A 17,616-nucleotide genomic window follows, 5' to 3' on the forward strand; every position below is an offset into this window, starting at 1 on the left:
CTCTGCACAAGAGCATGTCTCTATTTTTTTTTTTTTTCATTGTTTACATCAATTTAATATCTTGTATACTTTAACCTCATTTTTCTCCCTTGTTTTAATGATCCTTTTCCCATTTTCAGTGGCCCACGGATGGTGTGACAGGAGCTGTGTGTCCTGCTGGGTCCTATTGCCCACCTGGCTCTGCCTTCCCCATCCCCTGCCCTCCAGGGACATTCAGCAACATCAGTGGGCTCGGGAACCTCCAGGAGTGCTTGGATTGCCCACCTGGGTGAGTCCTCCAGGTCTGGAAACAAACAGGAATCAGGTTTCTAAAATTCCAGGGACTTTTTTGCTATCCAGTGAGGGGAAAAAAAAAATTCACTATCCCATTTTTTTTTGTTTGGTTGGTTTTTTTTCCAATTTAGCTTGTATTGTCATGGGACAAACAACCAAGCCCCCTCAGGACCTTGTGAACCTGGATACTTCTGCACAGGAGGGGCCAAAAGTGCTCTCCAGCACGTGGTGATGGAGGGACATTATTCCTTAGCAGGAGCTTTCAAACCAGAGCCGTGTCCCCTTGGCACCTTCCAGCCTGTGAGTACCTTGAGGTGCCAACCTGGGGGCTCAGCAGAGCCCTTGGAAACTGGGAAAACCTGTGAGTAGAAATTCCTGAGGTGTTTAGAAGTGGTCAGCTTGAACAAAGGGGGCTTGGGGGATTTCTGCTAATTTGGGTTATCACCACCTGCTTTGCTTTTACCCTGCAACAGAAGAAGAACCAAAAGCCTTTGGGTGAAGACTCCAGATCCATCAGTCCAGGGCTGCTGCCTACACCTCACTTGGCAGGTTTTGTTAAGTTTTCTTGCACAGTACAAATTTGGAAGGGTGCTGAGTCTTTGGCCTGGCAGGGGTGAATTAACTTGTGCATTTCCCTCACTTCTGTGTTTGATGAGAGTTGTGCTGCCACTGCTTTAGGGGTGCAGGTACTCCAAATGTGTTGCTTTTGGACTGCAGGTTATTCCCTCCAGTGTTTGTTTTGCAGCAGAGACTCCCTGGGAGCTGGTAGAACACACAAAGTTTATTTATTCTCGTGGTAAGCAGCGATTCCCCAGCCCTGCCAGGTCTGTGCTCTCTTTCAGGGCCGTGCTCAACCTCTTTGTAGGGACTGCCCTGAGGGGACTTTCTGCAGTGAGCCAGGCCTGGCTGTGCCCCGGGATTGTCCCAAAGGCCATTTCTGCCCGGCTGGCAGCTCCTTGCCTCTCCCGTGCCCCGCGGTAAGAGTCAAACACAGATTTGTTTTGTAAAGAGGCGATTTCCAGGTCCCCCATGCCTCGGCAGTGGTGTCTGTGTGCAGGGAAGTTACTCAGCTGTGGAGAGGGCAGGATCCTGCCAGCCCTGCCCTGCAGGGATGTTCTGCAGCAGGGCTGGGCTGCCTGAGCCAGAGGGGCACTGCCAGCCTGGCCATTACTGCAGTCAAGGCTCCAGCACCTCCTCACCCGTGAGTGATGAACATCTTACATTGCTCAGGACCTTCCAGCTCTGCCGAAGCTTTCATTAAACCATCATCAATTGAATTTCAACTCCCTCCAGGTGGGGCTTCCATTTGGAGATCTCTGCCCACGAGGACATTACTGCCCAGCTGGCACAGGGCACCCCAAAGAGATGCCATGTCCTGCTGGCACCTGGAATGGCCAGAGAGGAGCCCAGGATGTCACCTGGTGCCTGCCCTGTGCCCCTGGGTTTTTCTGCAATGTGTCTGGCCAGGATGCTCCCATGGGACTTTGTGCACGAGGTGAGAAAAGAACAGAACTCGTGCAGCTCCTTAGAAACGGGTTTTGACTTGGGGGAAGAACTCCAATGTTTTGTGTTTTAAGGCTATTACTGCACGGGGAGGACCAAGACTGCAAAGCCAGAGGATGGCATCACTGGAGATCTCTGTCCTCCAGGACATTTCTGCCCTGCAGGCTCAGCAGCACCTTCCCCCTGCCCCAGTGGGGAATACAGCAATGCCACAGGTCAGGAGCTGCAGGGATGTCACAGGTCAGGAGCTGCAGGGATGTGACAGGTCAGGAGCTGCAGGGATGTCACAGGTCAGGAGCTGCAGCTTTACAACTCCGATGTGGCTCAGGGGAGATGGAAACACTGCTCGTAGCTTTTGTCTGTATCCACGAAGGTCCTGAAAGCTGCTGGCCATGGGGAATATTCAATATTTCAGGGAGTGGGGTAGAGAAAGGGGTCGAGCAGGGATTTTTGTTATTTTTTCCCGTGGTGTCACATGAGGAATATATTTCCCCCTGCAGCAGCTCCTGTGTTTTTAGGTGTGTGGCAGTGACACTCAGTACAGGAGGGCTGGCAGCATTTTCCAGCTTTCCCTCTGTTCTGCCTGCCACCTAATGGGGACACGGGGAGTGACTCAGGCTGGTGGAGTGGAGTTTGCTGAACCAAATTCTTCTGGAATAAATCCACATTTGAGGCCAGTTACTGCGGGAGAGCTTAAAAAAATAGCTTTATTTCAATTTCTGCTTCTTTAAATGCACAGCCAGGCAGAGGGAAGCTGTGCACGTGGTATATTCCATTCCATTCTTCCTTTTAATTCCTATTTTTCCATCACAGGCCAAGACAAATGCCTGCCTTGTCCTGCTGGGTTTCACTGCTCCAAGGGGATCCAGCAGCGCTGCCCTCCTGGGTTCTACTGCCCTCAGAAAACTGGGATCACGTTTTATCCTTGTCCTCCTGGCACCTACAACCCCTCCTATGGCCTGAGCCAGGCTGAGAGGTGCCAGCAGTGCCCTGCAGGTGAGGGGATGCTCTCTTATCACCTGTCTAAGAGGGTGATGATCTCTCTGCAGCCTCACTCTTCCCCAGCCTCTGATGCCTTTTGGCCTCCAGGAAATGCAAACAGAAAAATCCACAGTCAAAGGAGGACGCTGGTGTCCCCGTGGGTTTTTGGAGGCTCTGCAGAAGGGTTTGGTTCACACTCAGGGGTTCCCAGAGGAGCATGAGCTGAATTAGGATGGGGTTCTGTCCCAGTTGTGCTGATGCTGAGGGATTTGATTTCCCAAAGTCTTCCCTTTGCCTTCCAAACAGTGCAGGCAGCACAGCAGCTCTCCTGGTGGGTTTTTTTTTTTGGTGGGTTGTTTTTGTTTTTTCCCCAGTTTGCTGATTTTTTTTCCCTCTGTGGTCTTCCAGGAATGTTCTGTGGAGAATGGGGATTATCCTCTCCCAGTGGTCCCTGCTGGCCAGGATTCTTCTGCACAGCAGGTACAGAATTTAGGATTCAGGGGGCAGAAAAAGTGAAAAGGTGAGGAGCTGTGGCCCTTATGGTCCTTGCTGTAAATTATTCAATTCCAACATGGATTTCTGACTTTATTGTCATAAACTACAACCAGCTCCTCTCTTCTTTCACCTATGGAAATGATTTTCTGGTCCTTATGGTCCTTGCTGTTAATTATTCCATTCCACCATGGATTTCTGGCTTTATTTATGAGCTACAACCAGCTCCTCTCTTCTTTCACCTATGGAAATGGTCCTTTAGCCATGGGGAGCAAACTGGCCTATGACAAACAACCCAGAAAATTCAGGATACTTTTGCTTTATCTTCCTCATACAGGAGCAAGTGTCCCAAACCCCAGTGGAGCCACCAACACGAGCAGTGGTGGCCCCTGCCCACCTGGACACTTCTGCCCAGCTGGCACCAGCATCCCCCAGCCATGCCCTGTGGGCACTTACTCAGACAGGTGAAGCTCTGTGCATCTGCTGATGCTAATTTTTATTTTCTTTTCGTTTTTATTTATCCATCAGCCCTCTAAGCAATGAGGTGCAGCTCAGTGAGGCTCATTAGACACGTCCTTGCACTGATTAGAGAAGTTTTGGGGTTGCTTTCATTTCTCCAGGGCTGATGCCTCAGTGCTGGGTTTAGCAGCTGAAACTGTGCTTCTGTCCCTCCCAGGCTCCACAATGGGCAGGATTCCAGCTGCACACAGTGCCCACCTGGCCACTTCTGTGGCTCCCCTGGCCTCACAGCCCCCTCAGGACCCTGCTCACCTGGCTACTTCTGCCAGCCTGGGGCTTCCTCACCATCCCCGCTGGGTGAGCAGTGCTGGGTGAATGGGTTTGGGCAACAGGCAGCTCTAAAAATTCCACCTTTCCTCCCAGTGTCCCTGCCAGTCACCCAGACCCCTGTGTGAATTTTCTTGGAGGGCTTTGTGCCCATCCATGAGATTGTTATCAAAGGAAATGGGCACTGGGCAGTCATGGGTGAAGGGAACATCTGTGAGACCCCAAAACTGCCCAGGCAGCTCTCAAGGCACACTTGCAGCCCTGTCTGGGTAGAAATCAGGCTCACGTTTTGCTTTTTGAGCCAGCAGAGGAAGAGATCGAGAATATTTGAGGAGGTTCCCTAGATTCTGTATTTCTTCTACAAAGGGAGTCCAGTCCAGCAAATCCAATGGGTGGGGTTCTAAGGGGACTTTTTATAGGGTTTAAGGGTTTTGTGTTTTGCACCAATAAACTACAGAATTCTGTAACTAACCAATCCACAAAGGACTTTAGGGGGAAAAGGGACCAATTATCTAAGAGAAAAATGGACCACTAGAATTACAGAAAGATAACACAGGGGTCTAGAGGGGGGGCTAGATGCTTCTTGGTATTAGTCACTCTAAATAAACAATTTCTTATCTAATTGTCTTCCACGGGGCCCTATCTTGGGAACTTGCCTTTTCACAGATGGTTTCTGCTCCCTCCACACATGGCTGTCTGCCTGTGATATTGCCATTTGATTATCTCAGAAATAATCATTTCCAGGGGAGATTCCCAACCCCTTTCCCCTGTCTGTGTCCCAGGTGAGTGGCAGAAGGGAGGTCCTTGTCCTGTGAGCCACTTCTGCCCAGGAGGGAGCAGCTCTCCCCTGCCCTGCCATGCAGGGACTTACAACAACCTGTCCAGACAAGCTGCCTGCTCCCCCTGTGCTGCAGGACACTTCTGCCCAGAGAACAGCAGCAGCTACAGCACCAACCCCTGCCCAGCTGGATTTTACTGCCCCAGAGGTGAGACGGGCCCAGGGAACAGGGAAATCCTTTGGCCAGGCTCAAACATCCTCCTTAAAGACAAGAAACTCTCTTTGTGAACAAAATGTTTGAAGTGTCAGCCTGGTTCTTCACAGAAGAATACCACCAAAATACCACAGAAAAATACCCACAAAACATTTTTTTTTACATGTTTGAGTGTCTTTTTTTAAGTGTATTTTTTGACATGTTTAAGTGTCAGCCTTGTTCTTCACAGAAAAATATCCTCAAAACATCTTTTTACATGTTTGAGTGTCTGGTGTTTGTTTAAGTGTATTTTTTGACATGTGTAAGTGTCAGCCTGGTTCTTCACAGAAAAATACCCACAAAATATTTTTTTACATGTTCAAGTGTCTGGTTTTTGTTTGTTTAAGTGTATTTTTCACATGTTTAAGTGCCAGCCTGTTTCTTCACAGAAAAATACCCCCCAAAATATTTTTTAAATATGTTTGAGTGTCTTTTGTTTAAGTGTCAGCCTGGTTCTTCACAGAAATATACCCCCCAAAATCTTTTTAAAATATGTTTGAGTGTCTTTTTTTGTTTAAGTGTATTTTTGGACATGTTTAAGTACCAGCCTGGTGGTTCACAGGAAAAAAAAAACCAAACAACCAAAACCAAACCAAAACAATATTTTAAGCTGTAGATGTGGCTGTTGCTTAACTATGAACAGCACCCAACTAAACAACTTAATTAAATTCTTTATATAATTTATATTTATTTATTTGATATTATTTATATTTATTTCTATATCATTTTATTTATAACCAAAATTAAACAGCACCCAAACACAATTTTGGCCGTGAAGGGATCAGCAGTGGGATAAACTGGCAAGGAGGACATAAATGATGGGCAGCATTCAGAGCCAGGATCGTGTTTCTATTCCATTTATCCCACAGGCACCAGGTTTGCCAGGGAGTTTCCCTGTCCCAGGGGCTACTACAACCCTGACCCCATGAGCCAGAGCTTGGACAGCTGCCTGCCCTGCCCACCTGGGCACTACTGTGGGCAGGAGGGGCTGGCAGCTGCCTCGGGCACCTGTGAGCCAGGTGAGTGTTGGGTGGTGGAGCTGTCAGAGCCTGGGCTTGGCCTGGATCAGATATCCCATCAAAAAAAAAAAAAAAACAAAACAGCTTTTCCTGGTGTCACAGGCAGATTTCAGGTATGAGGATGCAGGATGTTGGAGTCACTGAGTCAGGAGTCTGAATTTTTCAGAGAGAAATCAGAGTGCAGGGATTGAATTAAAGCCTTTGGATGGATTGAAATGTGTTAGGCCACTCACACATAAGGCAGAGGTGAAAGTTTAAGTTTTAGTATAAGTAAACAAGTAAGTAAGTAAATAGAATAAGTTTTAAGTGCTTTTAGTGAGTAAAGGTCTTAGATACCAGTGTAGAAATTGGAGTTGTAGTGAAGGTTGAAAAACATATTCTTAGATACCAGGGATTCCATGGAGGCTCCAAAAACATCGTTTTAGACATAATAAAGCTATAGTAAGAATATTGCTTACATTTTTCAGACAGAACAAGACAGATCATGTACGTAGTTTATACTTAGCCTGGCGTGCTAAGAAATTAGAATTCTACGAGGTTAAAAAGCAGTGGCTTGAGTTTGTGTCTTAGCTTGTTGGAAAGTTTCTATATAAGAACATGCATTAGGGAGAGCTGGTCATTTTGCCACTGCCTTCTACTTTTTGCCATTGCTTTTGCTTTGCTTTATTTTTGTTCCTGCTCCCTCACCACCATGATCAACCCCCAAGAAGAAGAACTACAGCAACATCACTTCCAGCTTCTGCTTCTGTTTAGAACTCTAAACCAAAACTTAGCATGGACTTTACTGTCTATGACTTTTGCTTTTGAGACTGATACACTTCTGCAATAAATAACTTTGTAGCAACTATTAGCTGCTTGGATCATGGAAAAAAAAACCAACCCAACAAGTTGGGTGCTGAAACCTAACCTCACACAAGCAATGCTTAAAGTCAAAGCTATCAGCTTTTATTGTGATTTCTGCTCAGCTTGCAAAATCCCTTCTTAGCCACCACAGAAAGAGACCAGGAAGAGCTGCAAAAGGAGTTCCACAGAATCTTTATTTCTTCTATGAAGGGGTCCAGGGTAGCAAATCCAATGGGCAGAGTCCTAAGGGGACTTTTGTAGGGTTAGGGTGTCTTGGAAAGAGACCAATGGAATAGGGGATTGTGAAATTAGCCAATTATTAGGGATTTTAGGTTAAAAGGAACTAATTCCTTGAGGGATTGAAAACAGACCAATGAAATCACAAAGAGATAAAGCAGGAGTTTGCAGAGGGGCAAAATATTTCTTAGTATTAGTCATTCTAAGTAAACAGCTTCTTATCTAAGGGATCATTCATTCTCCAAGGGGCCCTCTCCTCTCTCGGGTCTCTGCTCCTTCCCCAGGGTGGCACTGGGGACAGGCTGGTTGGGAGGGTGATGCTGTCACCCTGCAGCCTTCACCACAGCCCTTCCAGGCTGTTTGCTGGGCTCTCTGCTGGTCAGGTGGCCCCCAGGATGTGCCTGGTAGCCACGAGCAGTCTCTGCCTTCTGAGCCTGCTCAGGCAGCTGAGCTCAGCCCTGTCACCATAGAGCAAAAGAGCTGAACTTAGTGCTGCAAGATCTCTTTGTTTATTTGGTATTTATAGTGTTAATGTGGATGTACTCTTGCATAGGAAATGATGGCCTGGTGGAGTTAAACTTTGGTGGGATGAACCTGTCCCACACCCAAAGCCATCCCAGCTGGTTTATTTGTGATGTTTTATTGGTTTATTATATTAATTAATTTATTATATTATCATGTTATTATATTAATATTTATTGTATTATTATATGAATCAATTTATTATTGTATTAATTGGTTTATTTGTGATGTTTTTGGGGGCTCTGTCACTCCCAGAGTGTCTCAGTCCCGTTTCCTGTCCCCAGGCTGGTTTTGCATCTCAGCAGCCTGGACCTCCCAGCCCTTTGACCTGGACAACTACACCAGTGCCAACTGCCTGTGCCCAGCCACTGCCACCGGGGGCAAGTGCACAGCTGGCTTCTATTGTCCCCAGGGGAGCCCAGAGCCCCTTCCTTGTCCCCCAGGGCTCTTCTGCAATGCCTCAGGTTGGTGTTTGTGGGAGGAGCAGTTTTGGGGGGATATTCCTGGTGTTTCCATGGCATGCAGCAGTGCTCGCCAGGTGCCCGTGGTGTCTCCCAGAGGGAGGAGGCTGTGAGCAGTTGTTCTCCCTGCTTTTGCCCCTTGGTCTGGGTGCCCTGAGTGCCACCATGCTCTCTGTCTTGCAGGGCTGCCTGTCCCCAGTGGGGAATGTGCTGCTGGCTTTTACTGTGCAGGGGGAGCTGCTGGCCCTAAACCCACGGATGGTGTCACTGGGAACATCTGCCCCGTGGGCTCTTACTGCAGTGGGTATCCAGCACTGACCATTCCATGGCACCTGAAACACTCCCAGGCTGGGCTCTGACCACGGTGCCAAAGCCTCAGACTCTTCCCCTTCCTTTCAGAGTGGGAGGTGACATCTTTGTCTCAATATCTGAACTTTAATTGGCTTTATCTGTGGGTAGAATGAAGCCAATAATTCCTGTCCCACTCCCACGCAGCACTGTTGGATCTATGAGTGGGAAAGAAAATTTCCTTGCTGCTGTTTTGTGCAGCCATCTCACTCATTCTTTCATTTTCCATTTCTCTCCTGCTTCTCCCCCTGCAGCTGCAGCATCAGGAGAACCCCAGCTCTGCCCAGCAGGCACCTTCTCCAACCTGCTAGGGAGGAGAGCACTTTCTGAGTGCCAGCCCTGCCCCTCTGGCTTCTACTGTGAGGAACCTGGCCTCAGTGCCCCCACTGGGGAGTGCAGGGAAGGTGAGTGGGGAATAAAGTGTCCTGCAGGCTGTCACAGTCCCCGGGGATGTGCCCAAAGGACTGTGGGTGACAAATTCAAAATAAATTCAAAAGAAATGTCTTTCTGTGAGTCACTGTCTGCAGTGGAAAAGCCATTTCCCTGCTGGGAGATCTGGCAGGAGCCAGAGGTGCTGCACATCCAGCAAACAGGAGCTGTGTTTCACAGGATCCAAATGTTGTTCTGTGCTTTCCACAGACAAGAGATGGCAGCTTGTTGTTGTCGTTTGAGCCTTCCCACGATCAAAGATCTGCTGCCCACCTGGTGTTTTCTCTGTACTGGAGAACATTTTGTGTCTCTCTCTGAAAATCCCTTTAGAGGTTCAGGCAGCTCAGATGTGAAAGCAGAAGTAGCAACATCTGTGTATTCCGAGCAATTTGGACACTGAGCAGGAAAAGCTCTGATGTTCAGAGGGAAAACTTGACTCGAAGTGCTTCAGTGACTGAAGGGAAACAGAGAGATCAATGTTGGGTCATTAAATGTTTTCCTGTGTCAGCTCTAAGTCTTCTTGGGGACCACTGGGTGTTAAATTTCCTTTGAGAGTGCAGTGCAGCAGCAGAGGATCAGATCAATAGTTATTTAAGGCAGCAGTTATTTAAGGTTTATTCTGTGAGTGGCCTGTGAGATGCTTTGTGTGCCTGGAGAAGCTGTTCCTCCCTAATGAGCAGCTTCTCTGTGTCTAACTCAGCCCTTCCCTCTGTCCCTGCAGGGTTTTACTGTGACAGCCAGCAAGGGCCACTCATCGATGTCACCCTCTACCCCTGCCCACGGGGCTTTTACTGCCCTGCAGGGACCAGCAGGAGCTCTCAGCACAGCTGCCCTGCAGGCACCTTTGGAGCCAAGCAAAAACTGAAATCTCTGCAGGAATGTCAAAGGTGCCCAGCAGGAAAATATTGTGAATTCCCTGGCCTGGCTGCCCCAACAGGTACATTGATATTCTTCTGAGCATCCTCCTTCCTGCTGAGATCATCAGTGGCTGATAATTAGTGCAGGGGTTGGAGTTGGGCTCCAGGGTTCTCACCTCAGCTGAGGTAAAATGATCCATTTTACTTGTCTAGAACTTCTTAATGAAGGAAAAAACCCTCATTTTTCTAAGCAGGGAATGAGAGAAGGACTGGAGAAACCAGAATTCTGTGTGATACTTTAAAAAAAAAAATCCAGTGTGAAGTTTTTCAGTATCTGGTATTTTATTTAGAATTAGTTTGGGTTTTTAGCCTGGTTCCCAAAGTTCCTTTCATGTAATTGATGTGCACATGATTAGGTCTAGCAGAGAAACAGAGGTCAAAATACCCAGCAATGATATCTCTCCATTTCTTTTCAAGACTTTTTTTTCCCCCACATCTGATGACTTTTCATTGATCCCTATCCTGAAAGGCCCTATTTCAACAAAGCACTTTGATAGAATTCTTAATAATTCAGTATCCTCTTAAGGACGTGTTGAATATGATTCTGAAGGGAAACGTGTGCTGGAATATTTATTGGAGTGTGGGGTATTTATTGGAGTGTGGGATATTTATTGGAATATGGGATATTTATTGGAATGTGGGATATTTATTGGAGCGTGGGGTATTTATTGGAATATGGGATATTTATTGGAATATGGGATATTCATTGGAATATGGGATATTTATTGGAATGTGGGATATTTATTGGCATGTGGAGGCAGTGCCCAGGCATTGAAGGGTTTCTCTGTCACTGTGGCAGCTGTCCCCAGTCCTGCCCTCCTGGCAGGTAGAGCAGCTCCTGTGCTGACCATTCCATCAGGGATTCCTGGATGGCAAATGGCTGTGTCTGAAATCTGTATTTACATGGGTTTTCTTTTCTGTTTTCCTAGGAGATTGTGCTGAGGGGTTTTGGTGTAGAAGTGGTGCCCGAGTGAGGAACCCCCAGGATGGAGAGTCAGGGCTGCCCTGTCCTGCTGGGCACTACTGCCCTGAAGGTAGGGGAGCCTTGGAGCAGCATTTCCCTTCACTCCTGGACATGCTGGGAGCCATTTCCTCAGCTGCTGTGATCTCCCCAGGTGCCCCAGTGCCACTGCAGTGCCCTCCTGGCACATGGTCCGGCCGGGAGGGCAGGGGCAGCGTGCAGGACTGCCAGCCCTGTCCCGGGGGACATTTCTGCAATGGCTCAGGGCAGAGGGCACCCTCGGGGCACTGCAGCCCTGGGTGAGTAGCACACCAGCCCCATTTCAGGGGTGCTCTCCAGGGGGTTGTTCCCGGCTGGAATGCAGAGGTGTGTGCTGGCTGCAGGTTCTTCTGTGCCAGCGGTGCCCGGAGCCCAGCACCCAGCGATGGCACCTCAGGAGCGCCGTGTCCTGTGGGTCACTTCTGTCCCCAGGGCTCCAGGAGCCCAGTCCCGTGTCCCCCTGGCTCCCACATGCCCCATTCCCACGGAGAGCAGTGCCAACCTTGCCCACAGGGTCACTCCTGTGTCTCTGGTGAGGAGCCACGGCCGTGTCCCCAGGGTGAGTTAAAGTCACACTTTCTGCCCGGTTGGTCTGTGACTCTCCCAACCCTGCTCATTCTGACCTGCTCTGTCTTTTCCAGGGTATTTCTGTCCCCAGGGCACAGCTCTGCCCATTGCTTGTCCTGCAGGATCCTACAACCCTTCACAGGGCCAAACCAGCTGCCTGCCCTGTCCTGAAGGGTGAGACACAGGGGGCTTAGGGACTGCTGGAGATAATTCTTTATCCAGGCATCCTGGAGCAGTGTATGGGGGGAAAATTAGTTATTTTACCACTGGAAAGCACCTGAGGAAGTGCTGTGATGCTGCCTAGAGGAGCTGGAACAGAGGCTACACAGAGTTAAGAGGAATAAAATGAATATTTATTGAGAGATCTTTAAAGGCAGTACAAGTGCCACAGTCGTGGCCCCTGTCCAGATGGCTCCAAGATGGAAACAAAAGAGAGCTTGGCCACGAGATCTCACATTTTTATAGGTTTTAGTCCATTTGCATACAGAACTGTCCAATTAATAACCTCAAATAATGAAGTTTCATCCTCCTTGCTTGCCCGCCCTCCTCTTTCCACACTGTTTCTGCTTAGGGCCTGAAGTTTGAAGGGATTGTCCTGGAGTCCCCAGCTGGAACAGGAACTGTTTTGTCTTTACCCCCCAAGCACAACAGAAAAACTTAAAACTTAAGGCACCAGTGAGGCAGCAGAGCAGCTGCTGAGCTGTTTCACAGCAGCACACAGTGATTATGGGACCAGGAAAAGCCCCAGTCCCACACACAGCCCCACTGGAAGAGAACTGAGGCTCTTCAGAGCACAGAAACCATTGGCACCATCAACTTATTCCATGTCTGGAGTAAAAGCTGGTTCCCTTGGCAACAGGCTGGCACTGACCTGCTGAAGGAGAAGAGAATCTTGAAAATCACCTGATGCTGAGCCTGGCTTTTCCTTGGGGGATTTATCTCCAATTACTGCCTGGATTTGAACTTGATTAGCTTTTACAAGTTGATGAATCACAGCTTGGATGTGTTATGATTCAAGTTAAGAAAATTACGTCTCTGTGGCTTTTGCAATTATGCCATCAATTTGGCATTTGAGGAATCAACTCAGAGTGCAGTGAAATGCACAATTAAGTCCCTTTTCTGGTCAACCCAGCACAGAAGCCAAAACCCTCATTTTTATTTTTATTTTTTTTTATTCTCTCTTTGGCCCAGGTTCTTCTGCCCCAAGAATTCCTCTTCCATTTTGGAGAATGAATGTCCCCCTGGGCATTACTGCCCTGCAGGCACTGCCTCTGCAGCTCAGTTCCCATGTCCTAGAGGCACCTACAGCCCCCAGCCTGGCAGCAGCCTGAGGTCCCAGTGCAGCCCCTGTGAGCCAGGTGAGGCACAGGAGCCTCTCTCAGGTGGTGACAGCAGGTGCTGAGTGTCCCTGATGTCCACAGGGTGCTTTTCTCCCTCAAATGTCTTCTCTGCTGCACAGCAGGCTGGGGGGAACACTGATGGGAAGGGATGGGAGAGTTTTGTGTATCCCTGATTTACCAATCTCAGCCCCTTTTCCCCCATGCCAGCCCCATTTTGCCAAATTTTCCCCGTCTGACCCGTTTTCCCCACATTTTCCCTCTCCCAGCCCCTTTTTCTCCTGTTTTTTTTTTCCCAATCCCATCCCATTTCCTCCATCTCATCCCTGTTTTCCCCGCTTTTTTCCCAATTTTTCACCCATCCCAGACCCTTTTTATTCCATTTTTTCCTGATCCCATCCCATTTTCCCCATTCCAGCCCCATTTCCCCCCATTCCAGCCCTGTTTTTCCCCATTCCAGCCCCGTTTTCCCCCAATCCCATCCCATTTTCCCCCAATCCCATCCCATTTCCCCCCATTCCAACCCCGTTTTCCCCAATCCCATCCCATTCCAGCCCCATTTCCCCCCATTCCAGCCCTGTTTTTCCCCATTCCAGCCCCGTTTTACCCCAATCCCATCCCATTTCCCCCAATCCCATCCTATTTCCCCCCATTCCAGCCCCGTTTTCCCCAATCCCATCCCATTCCAGCCCCGTTTTCCCCCACTCCAGCCCTGTTTTTTCCTGCCTGATGACCGTGTTTGCTCTCTCAGGGCACTTCTGTGCCCTCCCTGGGCAGTCCCAGGTGACAGGACCCTGCCTGCCCGGGTTTTACTGCACTGGAGGAGCTGCCAGTCCAACCCCCAGGGATGCTGTGGTGGGGAACACTTGTCCCCAAGGATCCTACTGTCCTCTGGGCTCTGCCTCCCCACTGCCCTGCCCTCCTGGCCGCTACAGCAGCTCAACTGGGAACACTGGGATGCACGACTGCCTCCTGTGTGATGCAGGTAAAACACTGAAAAAAATCCTCCTTCATGAGATTTCAGCCATTTCTAGGGCTCCTGTGGCTCTGGAGCAGGAAATCCTGAGCAGCTTTCCTGATCTGAGGTGTTGGGCAGAGGACAGAGACTCAATCTGCCACTTTTCCACCTCAGTAAAGTGGAGATGGAGAGGTTTCCTTTCCACCCTTTCTCTGGATGTTCCCACATTCAGAGGTGACACAAGTGCTGCTTGCTCTCTGCAGCTGAATCAAACACGATGAATATTTCTCCATCCCAAATTTGCTGTCTGGAGTGACCAACATCATTCTCTGGATTTAATTTCAGGTTATTTCTGCAATGGGACTGGACTTGTGTCTCCCACTGGATTGTGTGACCCTGGGTTCTACTGCAGTGGAGGGAGCCTTTCCCCCAGACCTCCCAGGGTAAGCTGAGCTGTGGTGGAAATAATGTAAAATATATAAAATATATAAAATATATAAAATATATAAAATATATAAAATATATAAAATATATAAAATATCTGTGGAACTGAGGTCACCTGAGTTCTCCTGCCCTGCATTAAACTCTCCCTTTCAGCATTGCCTCCTTCATGAGGTGCATGTGGCTGATTGCTAGTGAAAGGGGAACAGAGAGAACAAAACACATCTGGCTTTCCTTGAGCTTTACATTTAAAATCTAAGCAAAAGTAGCTCTGTCTTTGCATGTTGATGCTGCTGCAGCAGCGTGGAATGCCACATCACATTAAAATTCCAGAGGTTAATGGTTCATGAGTTTGATTAGAACGCTGCATCTGCCAGCCCTCCTCTGAGGCAAAATTCAGCAGGAAATTTTAAAGACGTTGACAAGACTGAGCCCTGGCTTTGTGCAGCCCTCAGGAGCGAGGGGTGAGAGCAGGATTTCATGGTGACTGTCTGGTTCTCTTAACCTGTGTCTGACTCAGATGTTTTTGCACACAAGGAGTTTTTAGGCTCTAACTGTGGTGTTTTCCTTCCAAGCCAAGCCCCAGTGGAGGTCCCTGTCCCCCCGGGCATTTCTGTGAGGAGGGGAGCAGCAGAGCCCAGCCGTGCCCTGCAGGGACCTACAGCCCATCCTGGAGTGGGACACGGTGCCTGGAGTGCCCAGAGGGATTTTACTGCACCTCTGCCTCCAGCAACTACACAGATTGTCCCCAAGGTGGGTCTGGCTGCACCTTGGTGCATTTGACACCCCTGATGGGATGTAGCTGTCAGAGCAGTGACAAATTGCAGCATGTGCCCACACTCATGGCTTGGGGTCAGTCCTTCTGATGCTTTAGGATTTTAAATTTTCTATTTTTTATCTATTTATGAACCCTACAATTCTTTAGTGCAGAACTCTAAACTCCATATCCAGTGTGAGCTGCTGCTCTCCCATTTGGGGCACACACAACAATTCCTCTCCAGGCCTGGCAATCAAGGACACCTCACTGCCCCAGGCCTGAGAGATGGAAACAAAAGGGAGTTGGGGGCAGCAAACTTGGGGTAAATGACTTCATTACCTGGAGCTGGAATTGGAAGATGAACCCCCAAAATGCAAATGGCCCAAACTTATCAAAGTGTGCAAACCCGTGACCCATTGTCCATTTTGGTTTGTCTGCCCTAAATGTACCTGAAGGCCCTTCAATAATTAGAACTGCTTTTTATTCTCTTGATTTTGTCTGGCCTCTGTTTTTAAGTAGCCCTGAAAAGGCCTCACTTCCCACAAAGAGATGAAGGGAATTCCTCGTGTGCAGGCTGGGAATCCTTCCTAGGCTGTTCCCAGCCTTCCTATCCATTATGAAATCACCTTTTCTCTCTAGGTCACTACTGCCCCAGGAGCACAGAATTTGCCACGCAGCATCCTTGTCCCCCTGGAACCTACAGTGAAGCCCTGAATCTCTGGGATGCTTCCAAGTGCCAGCTGTGCCCTCCTGGAAGGGTCTGTTCCAGGCCAGGCCTGGCCAGGCCAGATGGACTCTGCATGCCTGGGTGGTTTTGTCCACCTGGATCCACATCAAGCAAACCAATGTATCCTGGAAATTTCTCTGGTAGGGAGTGGAACAGCAAAGGGTGATGGTTGTGGTTATTGGGGTCACCTAAAGGATATTAGGGTCACCAGCCAGGTTCAGGATGGTTTTCTTTCCCTTTTTTTTTTCCTTAGTTCAGTGCCCTAGCTCTCTTCTTCCTGAGCTATTCCAATAAAATAGAATTTTTTGTTTGCAATTCTCGTGTTTCAGCTCACCCTGTGTCTTTCCCATTCACAGGAAAGGCAGCTCCAGCTCCAGGCCCTGTTGGGTTGTGCCCAGCAGGAACATTTTGTCCTGCTGGCTCATCCCTTCCTCTTCTCTGCCCTCCAGGTAGGAGCTGAGTCTTTCCTGCATGCCACAGTTTTTGGGGTTAGATTTTTGGTGCCTGTGTCCCCTTTCCCCTTCTCCAGGATCCACAGGTGACCCCAGTGCTGGGATCCCTGAGTCCCTCATGCTGGGAGTGCTGCTGCTGTGTCCAAAAGCTGCTCCTGATTCTGCCCCGTGCTCCAGGTTGGTTCTGTGCCAGCCCAGAGCTGGAAGCTCCATCTGGGCCCTGCAAGGCTGGGTTCTACTGCACGGGAGGATCCACAATCCCAGACCCCAGGGATGGAGCAGTGGGAGACATTTGTCCCCAAGGCCACTTCTGTCCTGCAGGGAGTCACTCCCCATCTCCGTGTCCCCCAGGTAGGTTTGGTGGCTGTAATGCTGTGGTGTTTTACATCACTTAATTAATGGTTTGTCTGGAGTCTCTTCTGTCTTCACTGTGAGCCAGGATTAAAAAAACCAGATTTTGTCGTGTTTGGGCTTGGTTGTTTATTAAATTTTATCTAAAGTGCAGAAAGTTCAGCAACACTTCCAGCTACCAGCTAAAAGTGAGCAAAATGGAGACCTGAATTTAGCTGGTTACAAGGTCTCTGAAAGCTAAACAGTCCAATAGAGAATTAACACCTATATTATTTATCCTTTTAACCCAATAACCAAATTCCCATTACCCTCAGTGTGACACTAATTGTCCAACCAGAAACTACAACCTGAAATCATGAAGAAGGAGGAAGAACACTGAAAGAGACACCACCCAACATCCTCCATCTTGTCTCATACCTATTACTATATTCTAAAAACCTCAAATTTAAAACCCTTCACCATGTGAAATCACACACTTCTATTTAACTCCACACCCGTGATTTTAACTCCATCACTCAAATTTGGAGCCTTCTCCAAGGCATCAAGTCAAAAGCAGTGTTCTCCTGGGGGTCAGTGTCAGAAAGCACAGAAAGCTCAAAATTCCCAGGTTTCTGGGTTCCAACAGGTGTCAGCTGGTCCCTGCTGCCACTCCCCTCCCCAGAGCCCAGCTGAGGCTCTGCAGCCCCTTCCCAGGCTGTGCTGAAGCTTTCCTGTATTCCCCAAACATGGGAATCCAGTGCTGCTGTATTGGAGCCCTAAATCACACAGCAATGGCTGAAGTGTCCCTGGAGCTGCTGGTGGGGAGGGAAGGTCCTGCTGAGCCCTCCTGAAGGACAGGAGGTCACCCAGCCAGCACATGGGACAGCCTCTGCACCCCCCTGCACAGGCAGAGATCATTAACAGCATCACTAATGACACAGAGGGTCAATTAAATAAGAGGCTGTGCAACATTTGCTTCTTTCCTGGGTTAAATCTGTAATTGTATCAGCAAGGGACTGCACTGCTCAGTCCAGAAAGAAATAGGAATTCACCTCAGCAGTCAGCAGCAGCCTCTCCCAGCCCCTCTGATAGGAAGCTCTCATCCCAGGGAGTTCAGGGATTTTGGGAATTCCCTAAACCAGCATCCTTCTGCATCTTCTGGAACAAGTGCAGCCAGAAAGTTCCTGTGTGAGCTGCTGCTTTGA

General features: G+C 48.7%; 1 protein-coding gene across 1 annotated transcript in view; it reads left to right on the plus strand.

Annotated features, from left to right (window-relative positions):
• The first annotated feature begins 1,600 nt into the window (after nucleotides 1-1,600).
• LOC148221348 (uncharacterized) overlaps nucleotides 1,601-17,616 on the plus strand; it is a 42,721-nt gene continuing 26,705 nt past the window's right edge. Inside the window, exons 1-23 of the mRNA XM_088177878.1 lie at nucleotides 1,601-1,768; nucleotides 1,851-1,991; nucleotides 2,590-2,772; nucleotides 3,166-3,237; nucleotides 3,587-3,713; nucleotides 3,926-4,065; nucleotides 4,818-5,021; nucleotides 5,936-6,085; nucleotides 7,972-8,151; nucleotides 8,332-8,448; nucleotides 8,751-8,900; nucleotides 9,647-9,862; nucleotides 10,772-10,876; nucleotides 10,958-11,102; nucleotides 11,187-11,401; nucleotides 11,484-11,583; nucleotides 12,601-12,767; nucleotides 13,498-13,731; nucleotides 14,050-14,147; nucleotides 14,721-14,898; nucleotides 15,542-15,769; nucleotides 15,986-16,078; nucleotides 16,259-16,432. Coding sequence (XP_088034004.1) covers nucleotides 1,639-1,768; nucleotides 1,851-1,991; nucleotides 2,590-2,772; nucleotides 3,166-3,237; nucleotides 3,587-3,713; nucleotides 3,926-4,065; nucleotides 4,818-5,021; nucleotides 5,936-6,085; nucleotides 7,972-8,151; nucleotides 8,332-8,448; nucleotides 8,751-8,900; nucleotides 9,647-9,862; nucleotides 10,772-10,876; nucleotides 10,958-11,102; nucleotides 11,187-11,401; nucleotides 11,484-11,583; nucleotides 12,601-12,767; nucleotides 13,498-13,731; nucleotides 14,050-14,147; nucleotides 14,721-14,898; nucleotides 15,542-15,769; nucleotides 15,986-16,078; nucleotides 16,259-16,432 — 3,547 coding nt within the window. The 5' untranslated portion in view covers nucleotides 1,601-1,638. The remainder of the gene's footprint in view (nucleotides 1,769-1,850; nucleotides 1,992-2,589; nucleotides 2,773-3,165; nucleotides 3,238-3,586; nucleotides 3,714-3,925; nucleotides 4,066-4,817; nucleotides 5,022-5,935; nucleotides 6,086-7,971; nucleotides 8,152-8,331; nucleotides 8,449-8,750; nucleotides 8,901-9,646; nucleotides 9,863-10,771; nucleotides 10,877-10,957; nucleotides 11,103-11,186; nucleotides 11,402-11,483; nucleotides 11,584-12,600; nucleotides 12,768-13,497; nucleotides 13,732-14,049; nucleotides 14,148-14,720; nucleotides 14,899-15,541; nucleotides 15,770-15,985; nucleotides 16,079-16,258; nucleotides 16,433-17,616) is intronic.

The sequence above is a fragment of the Sturnus vulgaris genome, chromosome 23 (genome assembly GCF_052056855.1).
Source record: "Sturnus vulgaris isolate bStuVul1 chromosome 23, bStuVul1.hap1, whole genome shotgun sequence".
Classification (NCBI taxonomy): domain Eukaryota; kingdom Metazoa; phylum Chordata; class Aves; order Passeriformes; family Sturnidae; genus Sturnus; species Sturnus vulgaris.